Consider the following 13,232-nt stretch of genomic DNA (forward strand, 5'->3'; position numbering starts at 1 on the left):
AAAAATTATATTAAGTAAGCCAGGCCCAAAGAAACATAGGTCCCATGGTTTCCCTTATTTGCAATATCTAGTATATGTATGAGTCAAGCAGAAAACGTCAGATAAGGTGATGTTAGGGAAATGTACCCTAAGATATGTATTCAAATGTTTTTTCTTTCATGCATTTGTTTCTAAGGCATTTATAAGATTATTTCTTTGTTGCTTTGGATGTCCCTCCCCCACAGTATAACCCTGCTTTCACTGTATTTGATGTCAGTATAATTTGTGGAGGGGAAGGGGAAAAACAAGACGTTTAAATAGGGATACAGGTGGACCCATTGCAACAGTGAGAAGTATAAGTCGTTATGTCCAAAACGAACTTTACAACTTTGGTGGGGGGGCGGGAAAGATTGGGGGGAGGAAGGATGGGAAGGGATGGGAAGGGGAAACAAAGGAGGAGGCTACAATGCTTGATAAGAAATGTACTCATTATCTTGCCATGTAATTGTAACCCCTCTGTACAGTATTTTCACAAAAAAAAAAAAGTGAGCATCTACGGTTAATGCCCAGTTACAGTGGTGTTAATGATTTGGGACAGTGTACCTAATAAACTCAAATTAACAACAGTTCACAATTAAAGATGCTAATTTTGATAAGCTCTCACTAATTAATAGAAGAATTGATCCTTGGTATTTATTTAACCATGATCAAGCAGTGCTTATTATTTTAATCACTACATGAGTCAGTTACAAACAGTACAAATAAACATGAAAATACACATAGGAAACAGCTGGGCGTCAGTCGTCCATGCCTCTAATCCTAGGTACTAAGGAGGCAGAGATGTTAGGATGGTGGTTCTAAGCCAGCCTGGACCAAACCAAGAGGTTCTTCTCCTCCAATTAATCAGCAAAAAGCCAAAAGTAGAGTCATGGCTCAAGTGGTAGAGCACTAACCTTAAGCAAAAATGCTCAGGGACAGTTCCAAGGTCCTGACAGGTGCAAGCCTCAGGGCTGGCACACTGGTGCAAGCGCGCGCGCACACACACACACACACACACACACACACATACACAAACACACACACACACATTTGATATTTAAGGAGGGAGAAGGACTGACTAGTCTTATCTGATCATCACACACTGTATTAAAGATATAGTTATCACAATAGATAGCATAAATATATTCAGGTAATAGAGAACAAAGGATTCCCTATGCTAGACTTGTAGCTACAAGCTCACAAATTTAGAAAATTCTGGCATATCTCTTCTCCTTAATATTTATTTCGTGTATTACTTAGTACGTCTATTGAAGATATTTTAAGAAGTTTACTTGTAATGGTTACTCAATTGTCCAAATGTGTGTTCTCACACGATTCACTGCTCTGATTATGCTTTTCTAAATCAAACTCACCCCACCATTGAATCCAACCTCTTTCTATAAATTCTCAAAAGTAGAAACAGCCCCAAATGGTGTATGCAATATTCTGGCTTGATAAGTAGCACAACACCAAAAGCGTATATCCCAGAAAACAAAGAACTTTAAATTCTATATTATGCATCCCCAATGGAAACTTTCTTGGTCACTACTGCCATAGTAACGTTGGCAAAAAGTTGGCATGAGCTGGCCCTTACCTTCATATCCCTCAGGTTTCCCACCACGGGTGGAGTTGTGCCCAAATCAATCCCAACCCAAGCCATCTGGTCTCCAACCCCATTCCTTTCTTCCTTTTTTTGCCAGGCTGAAAATAATTCAACACTGAATCTAAACAAACGTCATTGACTTAGTTATTTTTCCATTTTCTCAGGATTATTTCATCAACTCTTCAGAAAGAAGAAAGGAATTTCTCTATCTAATGTAAGAGTCTATTAAAGATAATTTATAAATATCAATATTCACTGATAGCGTTAGACCAATGAAAAGCCATTAAAGCCTTCCCATTTTTGGAAGAGTTTGAATAAGGTTTTTTTAAACTATTCTTTCTCTAGATAGATGCATAAACTGGTCATGAAAGCACATTTTTATTCTGCACCCAGGACAATATTATTACATGAAGTCCTTCTGAATGTTACATTTTAGAGCGCTATGGTATGGGAAAATAAAACTATTCAAGTCCATGTTTAAATAAAGTCATATTCTCCATTCCATTATCAAGTGATACATACCATAGGCCAAACTCTGCCCTAGGTTATATGCATGCTGTTCTTTCTGACGTTCATACAAATCGATCATGTATAACTGAAGGCATCCGTTAGCCCTTTGGGCACAAAACGTCTACCCACAAGAAAAGCAAAAATAATCTAAGTCTTATTATACTTGACTTTTAGGTGAAAATGATATAAATGACAATTCCATTAGGTAATATAGGTTTTAAAAGGCACTACCAACCAATTTTAACCATTAAAATATCGACAGAATTACCATAGTGGCATTTGAAAGACCAGAGATTGTTGAAAAATGAAGTGAACACTGGAAAATGCTCTTCTTTTTTATGACAGCTTTCAATTTTAGTAGTATATGTAACAGATGTGGACCATGATATTTGTATTTATTTTCTTTTATATATTGTACATTTTATAGCCAATGGCTGAGTATCAGCCATTTGCCAGCAAAATTAAGTAGCTAAATTTATCTTCATATACTAGTTTTGAAGTTAAAATGTTAATTTATTCATGATCTGCTCTATTTCCTGATTGGAGATGGTCGGTCCCATTGGACAGATCAGACTGGGTCTGAAATTTTTGCTATAAAAAATTGTATTGGTACCATTCAAATGCACAGAAGATAAAACCACCACTTTCTATTTGGATGTATAATTTATATTCACAATTAGCTGAACAAAACTCTCTTAGTGTAGATATAATAAATACCATGTGTTCATTAATGATACTAATGGCAATTTAGGGTTTTTAATTTTTTGTTGCTGTATTTTTTTTGTGCCTGTCCTGGGGCTTGAACTCAGAGACCAGGTACTGTCCTGGAGCGTTTTTTGCTCAAGGCTAGTGCTCTACAACTTCAACTTCTATGACTTGAACTTTGTCTCCACTTCTGGATTTTTGTTTTGTTATGTTTCACTTTGCTTTGGTTATACTTTTATTTTTTTCAGTCATGGAGCTTGAACTGAGGGCCTGGACACTGTCCCTGAGCTTTTCTGCTTAAGGCTACTTCTCTGATATTTAGAACCACAGCTGCACTTCCAGTTTTCAGGTGGTTAATTGGAGATAAGAGTATCAAGGACATTTGTTCCAGGGCTGGCTTCCAACCATGATCCTCAGATCTTAGCTTCCTGAGTAGCTGGGATTACAGGTGTGAGCCACCAGTACACAGTTGCAATGCAGTTTTAATAGCAATTGCTAAATTGATTGGATTAACACAAGTAAACACATGTGCTGTCTGTCAGCACAAATGCTTTATACCTCCATGTGATACTTCTACCATCAACGTATCTAAAGGTCTTTAAAATAATATAATGAAATACAAACAACTTCATTGGTTAGGTTTTTTTCTTTAAATCTACCATTGTATTATTTTGGCAACCCAAGTTTTCCTTATTTTATAACAATAATTTAGTATAATTACAAGAATGGTGAATACTTTGATATTTCTTTTTATGCTATGGGTCCTATAAATGTGTGAAAATTAGCCAGGTACAAGTGGCTTACACTTATAATATTGGTAACTCAGGAGACTGAGATCTGAGAATCACCATTCAAAACCAGCCCAGAAAGACAAATCTCTGAGTCTTTTAGCTTCAATTAAAAGCAAAAAGCTAGAAGTAGAGGTGTGGCTCAAGTGTTAGTCATAGCTAAGCAAGAGCACCAGGCGCTGAACTCAATCACCATTACTAGCATCTTTCTCTGCCCCCCCTTCTCTCTCTCTCACACACACACAAACATACACACACACACACACACACCATAAACATATACACACATGAAATTTAGGGTCATCAGAAGCCATGCCTTTAATCCTAGTGACTCAAATGGCTGAGAACTAGAAGGTGGCCTGGGAAGAAAAGTCCGTAAGATTCCATCTCAAGTTAACAAGCAAAATATACTGGACTGGAAGGTGGCTCAAATGGTAGCATGCCAGCTGTGAGCAAGAAAGCTAAATAAGAGTACATAGCCCTCAGATCAAGCCCTGGTATGTGTATACATGTGTGTGTGCATACACACCCATACACACACACACACACACACACACACACACACACATTGCTTAAGAGCCAAGACTATTTTCACAGGAAAGGAAAACATTTTTTTAAAATTATATGCAACTAAATGCATGCACTTTCAGGTTATTTTATCTATCAATAGTTTGCGTAGTCCAAAGCTTACAAAAAGAGATCACTAAAAACCACAATATCTACTAAGCCAATATGATTACTAAGCTTAAAAAAAAGTCCCCTAATCTTATCAGTGCTCCCCATTTGATAATAAAAAGCATGAATTGATTTTTTCCACTTTCAGTATAAAAACATGACTAACAAATTTCAGCTTCATATAATTTAAAATAACCAGTATATTAAACCCCAAAGTGAAATTTACATTGGCAATCATGTCAGATGCAAGTCCCTGAAAGACTATTAATTTAAAATCTAATCATTTTCCAATAGGTTTTTGCTTCAAAATGCTAAGTTTTCAAAGAAATGCTGTTAAATCTATTACTATAACAATATTAGGCTTTGTTGTTGTTGTTATTTAGGAAATTAGATGTCTGATGTTTACTGTGTCTATCTGTTCCTGGTATTCTATTTTGCCCAGGTATTTAATTACTTAAAATTATTTCTCTTTTCCCGATTTTTGGACATTAGAATTTTCATTATATTGATGGAAAAGCTGCTTCACCATCTAAAGGAAACAAATAAGGACAGAACTGCTAATTAATTTTATGTCACCAAGCCATTGTATGATAAATTCTTATTTCTGAGCCATTCCATGCATGAGTAGAGGTATAAACATACATACATATACACATGCATACACACACGCGCATACACACATACATACACTCCTTTAACAGCTTAAAGGATGAATGAAAATATGGATATACAATCAATATAGTCTTATTTGAAACTGGATTAAATCAGTGTATTAATTAATGACTTCCATCTTCTGCCTAGCAAGACAGAGATCTCTAAATCCCATATGAGAATGTGGACATGTGACATCATATGGTAACAGTGAGTTACATTCCATACTATGTTTTTTCCCATTTATACAATAAAAGAGATATAGGCTATACTTGTCTAAATCTTGGCCCCCAAATCTATCAAAAATGTTTTATTCAAATACAAACAGCATGGGAGAGCAGAAAGAAATACTTGACCTCTAACTTCTGAAGCAGCTGGCTCCGTCACTTACTACCTAATTTTACACAGCTCAACACAGTCCAGTGTTAATTGTACCTCATCTACACTCCATTCCTATTTTATGAAGAATTAAAAGAGACTTCATTTTGCTCATATAGCCCTCTCTTACAGAAATGGGGGATCCAAGTCAAAGGGTTTGTAAACCATAGGGTAGCCTTTCTTGAGTTGGATTTCCCAGCTCAGAGCCTCTTTCCTTCCCATTACCCCTTATGAGAATTTGGTGGGAATTAGTACATTCCTCATCTGTAACAGGGATTCTTAGTTATTTCATTATAACTCATATATATTCAGATTGAAGTCTAATCTAAAGAAATCCAATGTAGATTCTCAATTTAGAATAATCAGTATTTTTCATTCATTCATGAATACAGAATTTCATAATGCTGAGGGTCACTAAAACAGAAATTCAATGACTTCTTCCTTATTTTATGATTGTTTACTTTTACAGGTTTAATACAAACTGTATAATAATTCAGCACTCATTTTTTAATGCATACATTTTTAAAAGAGAGACCAAATTGAGTGTGGCAACTCACACTATAATTCTCGTCACTTGGGAGACAGAGACCAAATGGACGATTGCAGTGTGAAACCAATCTGGGCAGAAAGTTATCAATACTTGATTTCAGTCAGTAAGCCTGGTATAGCAATGGATATAAGTTATCCAGCTATTTGTTGAAAAGGCTCTCTTTTCTCCAGTGTTTTTTTTTTTGAGTACCTTTGTTAAAAAATCAGATGGCTACTGTTGTACGGGTTTGGTTCTGGATACTCTATTCCATTTCTCTACACATATGTTTTAGCTCAAACTATGATGTCTTGTTACTATGGCTATGTATTTGAAATTGGTTATTAAGGTAACACCATCAGCATTTTCAGTTTTAAAAAAATCACAATTTTCCTAAAAGATTCAAAGAAAGCATGTGATGAAATTCAATGAACTTTCATGAGAAAAGTCCTGAAACAACCAGTTATAAAAGGATGATATGCAACATAAAAAGCTATATATAACAATGTTATAGTCAACATTTTATTTAATGGAAGAAAACAGAGTGCATTACCCCAATAATCAGAAAAGTGACAAGTATGTTAACTTTCACTAATCTTACTCAATATAGTGCTTGAAATTTTAGCCAGAGCAATAAGACAGGAAAAGTAATAAAATAGTGAAGGAAGACATAAAAAGTATCCACACTTGCAGGTCTAATGTTATTCTTAGGAGACTCTAAGGACCCCTTCAAAAGACCTTTAGATCTCATTAAAAAAAATTAAGCAATTACTAGTATACAAAATCAACATGAAAATATCAGTAGCTTTTTTTTCTTTTCAACACATCAGTAAAAACCTACTGAGAAAGAAATCAGAAAAACAAACAGAACATATTTAAAGAGGGAAAAAACCAAATGGGTTGACCCATTGTAACAATGAGATGTACAAGACACTATGATGAAAAACTAACTTTACAATTTAGGAGAGGGCAGGGAGGGAATGGCAGGGGGAGGGTTGGGAGGAGGGGGAAGCAGGGAGGGGTTGTGCAGTTGTGGGGGTGGGAGAGAGGGAAGGCAGGGTAGGGGAAAAACAAAGGAGGGGGTAACATTGCTTGATAGGAAATGTACTCATTACCTTGCTCATGTAACTGTAGCTCCTCTGTACAGTCTTTTTACAATAAAAAAGTATTAAAAAGGAGGTGAATGATCTCTACAACAAATCAAAACTAAAACATTGAAAAAAGAAATTGAAGGCATTAGACAATGGAAAGACCCCTTTTGTTCATATGTTCATAGAACTAATTCTGTAAAAGTGACTCAGTTACTGAAGGTACTAAACAGATTCCACTCGATCACCATCAAAACCCAGTCCTCCTCCTCTGTGTCCACTAACCCTAGCTGTTCGAAAACAGTGTGCCACCAACATTTACTCAACTCATATCCAAAAGACTCAGTCAGTATGGCATACCATGCTATTGGATAATATTTGCCAATACCTTCTCAAAACCTTTCTGCACTTATATTTTATATTCTCTTCCCAAGGCTTTTACACACTCCTGAGGCAATACAACACAGAATTTCACCACCAATCAGACAAGACAATGATACAAATAAAATATATTAAAATTTTCAAGCCAAGTGCTGTTGGCTCATATCTGTTATCCTAGCTACTTGGGAGATTGAGATCTAAGGGTGGTGGTTCAAAGCCAGCAGGAAAGTCTATGAGGCTCTTATTTCCAATTAACAACCAGAAGGCTGGAAGTGGAACTGTGGCTCAAGTAGAATAGCAACCTGGAGCAAAAACACTCCAAGGCAACACCCAGGCCCTGAGTTCAAACTTCAGGAGCAACATACACCAATAGTCAAAAATAATATTTGTTTTGAAATAATAATTTTAACCCAAATGACAATTTTCAAGTTCATGTGAGAAGAATATAGGGGTAGATGAGAGAGAGGTAGACAGTAGAAATATATATTATATAGATACCTATATATATATTTCTATATAAGTATGAGCAAATTTTATATGTGTTTGTACAAATATACATATACACCAGACAGAATTTCCATTAGATGAACAAGGGTGCAAACATACTCTCATGCATGCTGGCTTTGTATTGAACACTGGTGAGCACTGAAAACGGAGGTACATAGCACCCCTTATTTTAAAAGCAAAGTTGCATCTTGGCAAGATGAAGCCATTCTACTGCCCTGGGTAAACCAAAGGATAAACTGTGCATCTATTCCAGGGAATGGAAATACCAGACATCTCACAGCTTTCTCAGCTTTTCACAGTTTCCAAGGCTCATGCAAACTGTGGTTGACAAGAAAAATAATAATATAACACCTTTCGAGTGCCTCAAGTATAAAGTTCATTAGTTCTAAGGTCACCATTTTCAAGCAGCAGCCAGATTTTATTCACATCATCAGCTGTTATCCAACAAAGACAGTTGCGAATACAGCCATAACTAGTAGAATCAGTACTTTACACCAAAAGAGTTCTTACATGTTTTTAAACAAAATAAAATACTCTTAACTCAATGAAACAGAAATTTACAGAACATATTACTACTACAACTTGCCTTGTGCTTAAACTTCTGGAAGAGGTTTTATACTAATTTGCGGGGGGGGGAGGGGAGGATCTTCTAGTATACTAAGAAATAATCATTAAATAATTGATATATTTGTCTTCTTCGATTGTCATTTACATACACCTCAAATCTAAAAGCTATTGCTTCAGACTGTGTGGCACTTAGAGGAGGAAAAGGAAGACAGATCCTCATGTTTAACCAAATGTTAAATATTTTTTATTTTACTCACCTGCACACTAACATGAATCCATTTCTTCACAAGAATTCTCCCCAGTGTCATTACTTTTATTGGAGGCTGCAAACCATTTACTGTGCGGTAATAAAACATGGTCTCTTTCTCAGATATTGTAAGTTTGAACACTATCTGCCCCTCTGCCGTCTTTTCTATCACACACCTTAGGAAGCAACCAGAAAAGAGAGAAAAGGTCAGCATCCATGCGAAGGCATTGTGTTGTGCTATAGTACCCCCTCATTCCACTCAAACTGGTACCCAATGAATACCTTCCTGAATATCATTATATTCAAAGCCAGCTTCCTTCCTACAAAGATGTCATTTTATTTCAATAAAAATCGAATTTTTATTTACCTCAATACCCATCATTAGAGATTCATGACAGAAAGTAAAGTGGTTGAATCATTCTGCAAAACTAACATTTAGCCTGCTGGCTCATTAGTTCTTCTGCTATTTCCTTTAGAGGAAGTTGTAGGGACATATTACATCCTGCTTGGGTATTGAGTCACCCGTGCACATCTTTCTTTCTTACTTTTTTTTTTAATGTAAAGAGAATTTAGTGTCCATTGGCTCTAAATTCTCAGCCCTGCAGTCAGAATCGCTCTATTTAATTCCCCTGATGAAATGAAGGACAGACAGCTACAGGCTCCACTTGCCCCAACATTAACTATCCAAAAGCAATGTCTGTCAGGTGACTGGCTATATCTCCAAGACCACACAGCCCAATCGAGGTACAGGGTTCATGCTGATTGTCATGGGTAAAAGGTCATTCAAGAATGTATAAGAATGCATAAAGAGAAATTCTCTTTTTACCAGAAAAGAGTTTTAAGCAAACATCTCGGTCTCTTGTTAGGTCAATTGTCACTTTTGTTTGTTTCTATTTATTTATTTTTATTATTTCTTTGTCAGTCATGGGGCCTGAGCTCTGGGCCTGGGCGCTGTCCCTCAGCTCTTCCACTATGAGCCACAGCGCCACTTCTGGCTTTTTCTGCTTATGTGGTGCTGAGGAATCGAACCCAGGGCTTCAAGCATACAAGGTAAGCACTCTACTACTGAGCCACCTTCCCAGCCCTTCTGTTTTTGAGACAAGTTCTTGTTACATAGCCTGGAATGACCCTAAACTTCCCACCTTCCCACCTAAATGTCTCAAGTACTGAGGTAACAGACATGTGCCACCACATCTGGCTCCAATTCTTTACATAAAAGTTTACTTCTATATTTATTATGGTAGAATGCCTTTTGAACCCTAAAACTATCTTCACCTTGATTTCTTTCTACTCTGTCCACATATCTCTACAAATGTGGGCTGATCCAGAGACCTTCTTTCTTGCTCAAGACTGGTTAAGGGGGCTGACTCCCTACTCACCCACTAGACTGCTGTCTAAGTAAGGGTGTATTTTTCATAAGTCATTTATTTGCATTTACACCCATTTTTCCCTAATTGGGAGGTCAGAATAACACTGGAGAACATTAATAGTCACTCTTTTACTGAAGCTAAATCACTATTCCTCTTACATACAGTTGGGCAGATGTGGGAGCAAGAATATTTTTAATTCAGGCAAATAATTCTAGCTGACATAAAGGTATTTTATATAAATTCTACTGCAAATATTTTAACTCTTCATTAGTTGGACATTTGTAATTTATTAGAAAGTATTTCCCTGTATCCTCTACCTATAAGACTTAAACAACCTACGAATGCCTCTGGTTCATTTTTCTTGAGCTTAAATCTACAAGTGAGATTTCGATTATTACTCAGGAATGTATTTACCAAATGCAGACTTATTTCCCCAAGCTTACTGAAAATGCATGTCTTAATATGTTATTGATTATCTTCCTTGCTATTTTGTTTGCTTGTAAACATACGAGCTTTGGTAGATAATAAACGTGAGAGGAAGACAGGTAGCAAAATATTTAGGAACTGGATTTATTCTGCTCCTGAATAAACAATAATTGGATAATCCATGTTTTTGTTTGTTTTACTTATCTAGTGCAAACACCCCGAAATTCTCCCAACTCCCATAGGTGTTTCAGTTTTGAGGATGAAATGACCTTGGTATAAACAAGGAACTCTCAAATACATAAACCATGTGCTACAACCTCTATAAATACCCTCTGTCTTATTTATATGAAACAATGCCAACAGAACGTGAATTTGGTACAGAGACGTTCCTGTAAGCTTGGGAAAAATATATTTTATCCTCCCTCCTTTTCCTCAAGAGACCATGTTTTAAGATGCTTTGGATGCTAGTAACATAAAAACATAACAGCTTAAAGTTACTGGAATTTCCAAAGTGAGAAGAAAACAAGGTTATCTTTTAGGGAACCTGTAGACATCAAGATAATAATAGTTTGTGATTATTTTTGCCTCACATTTAAAACAAAATTCATAATCTTCACTTGGAAAATTGAAAATAACCAATAAAGACATTTAAGTCATATTGGCATCGTAGATGCTAAGACTTTTCCAGGTCATTTCACACGTTTTAGGGATTCAGCCAAAGAAAAAAATCCATAAAGAGCTGAAAACCTTACCTAAAGACAAAAGATAAGCTTAAAAATGCCACAAAACGATCCCACTTATTAAGTGCTCTAGATTGGCCCTGTAGTATTTATCAGTGAAGAAAAGATTATGGGATGAAAAATGAATAAGCAAATAGATTAACAAAAAATGGTGGTTAGCATGATTTCTTCCTCACTCATGTTGAAATCATTCCTGGTGGGATCAAGAGCAGAACAGTTTTGAGGAATCTCACATCCTTACCTATCCATTTTCCAACTTATCAGAAGATGCAAACAACATGAAATAAAAGGCCAATGGAGTGTTAGTCATATATTGAACTCAAAGTATTGGTCATCTTCCATTAAGTCAAGGAAACATCAGCTCTTAGGGATGATTCAAACCCACTTCCATGTCCTCGGCTAGCTGCCTAGTAAAAGTTTTATACCTTCACAGGGTTACTTGTCTTTATTTTTGTATACACTTCAACCAAGAGCTTGAAAATATCAATTATTTGTATTTCCGGCACCTAGGCTAGGTCTTAAAAAACTAAGAAAAGAACCTCGTTGAGTCTCCAAAGGCTCTGGGCCAAAGGTTAGACTCGCCTTCTCAGAAACAAATGACTCAGGTGTAAACATGTCTGCCTGCAATGAAATTGTTTTATCACATTCTTTTTCATGATCCAGCTCATCTGTAGAAAAGGGAAAACATTTTAGGAAAAGATACGTATTTAAACAGCAAAGTTGGAACAGGAAAGAAGACTATAGTAATTATTTTTCAATGGTATGCGTTCTGTAGTGTTTGCCTGATTATACAGGGACCCAGGAAAACTGAAAACGCACATTACTACTTACATTACACCTTCTTCCTCAGGTTTCAACCACACAGCTAAAGTCAAAGCTGATGCCAGCCTCAGAGAAGGAAGAGAGGAAAAGCAATTCTTGTGATTTCCAAAACGAAAACTGGTAGAATTGCTAAGAGAGCCAGGATGCAGGTCATCTCTGTCTGCTGTGGTGCAGTTCCCCAGGCCTGTTGAGAACAGGGCAGTATAGGGGGGAGAGGAAGATCTGTAGGGGCAGTCCTGAATACAAAACCTCTGGGTACAGGGCTGGTTACCGGGAGCAAGCTCAGAGCTATGACAAAATGCGCTTTGGCCTGCCAGTCCACACACTGCTTGGGTTGGCACAATTGAAACATTCTTGAAAGCTCCCAAGTTTACCAGCCTTGGGAAAAGACCTCTGGATGAAGCCAAAGATACTGAAGCAAAACAGGCCAAGATCAATGCTGCAATGACCCGAAATAAGGAACCGGAGCCCAATAAGAGAGCCAGGCAATTCATGTTTACAAAAAATCATTCTTCTCCTGATAAAGCTTTTCTAAATTTACGATCAGGCCCACTCCACTGGCTAGCGGGACTTTGAAGCAGGGCACTTTAAGTAACATTGAGATATTCCATCTTGGGGAAGTCGCAGATCTGTTTTCACAGGGAAGTGATTCCAAAGATGTTTTTAGCAGGGGAGAAGACATGAGGAGAAGATGCTACCTGGAAATCAAAGATAGAACATGTCAAGGGAAATGTGACTTAAGATTGTCCTAAGCCTAAGGACACTGAGCCCCTTATTAAAAATAAACAAACAACAACAACAGCAAAAACCCTGAACATTCCAAAACCTATTTTCAAATCTTTTGCTTAGAGTAAAAGGCTCATTATTTTGATACCTTCATTTCATTGGACAACTTAAGCTCAAAAGTCCATAGGAGCCAGGCACCAGTAGCTTACATTTACAATTCTAGTGTTCAAAGTCAGACCAGGCAGGAACTTCCAAGAAACTCTTACCTCTAACTAAATACCAAAAAGCTGGAAGTAGAACTGTGGCTCAAGTCATACAGTACTAGCCTTGAGCAAGGGACAGCTTCCAGGCTTTGAGTTCAATTGCCAATACTGGGAGACATGCTTTTGCCTGCACACACATGCACATACAAAGAGTCCATAAGACAATTTACTCCCTTATGTATATATCGTTATGAATAATGTATTTCACCATGCAGCAACTTCAGATTGTGACTCTAGAGTA

The 13,232-nt window shown here is 36.8% G+C and overlaps 1 protein-coding gene across 1 annotated transcript in view; it reads right to left on the reverse strand.

The window, feature by feature from the left end:
* Ush2a (Usher syndrome 2A (autosomal recessive, mild)) overlaps positions 1-12,496 on the reverse strand; it is a 640,567-nt gene extending 628,071 nt beyond the window's left edge. Inside the window, exons 1-2 of the mRNA XM_013015154.1 lie at positions 12,012-12,496; positions 8,655-8,820 (exon numbers count right to left, since the gene is read on the reverse strand). Of these exons, the coding sequence (XP_012870608.1) occupies positions 8,655-8,820; positions 12,012-12,496 (651 nt within the window). The remainder of the gene's footprint in view (positions 1-8,654; positions 8,821-12,011) is intronic.
* Between the last annotated feature and the right edge of the window lie 736 nt (positions 12,497-13,232).

This window comes from Dipodomys ordii, unplaced genomic scaffold, assembly GCF_000151885.1.
Source record: "Dipodomys ordii isolate 6190 unplaced genomic scaffold, Dord_2.0 Scaffold26, whole genome shotgun sequence".
NCBI classification, from domain to species: Eukaryota; Metazoa; Chordata; class Mammalia; order Rodentia; family Heteromyidae; genus Dipodomys; species Dipodomys ordii.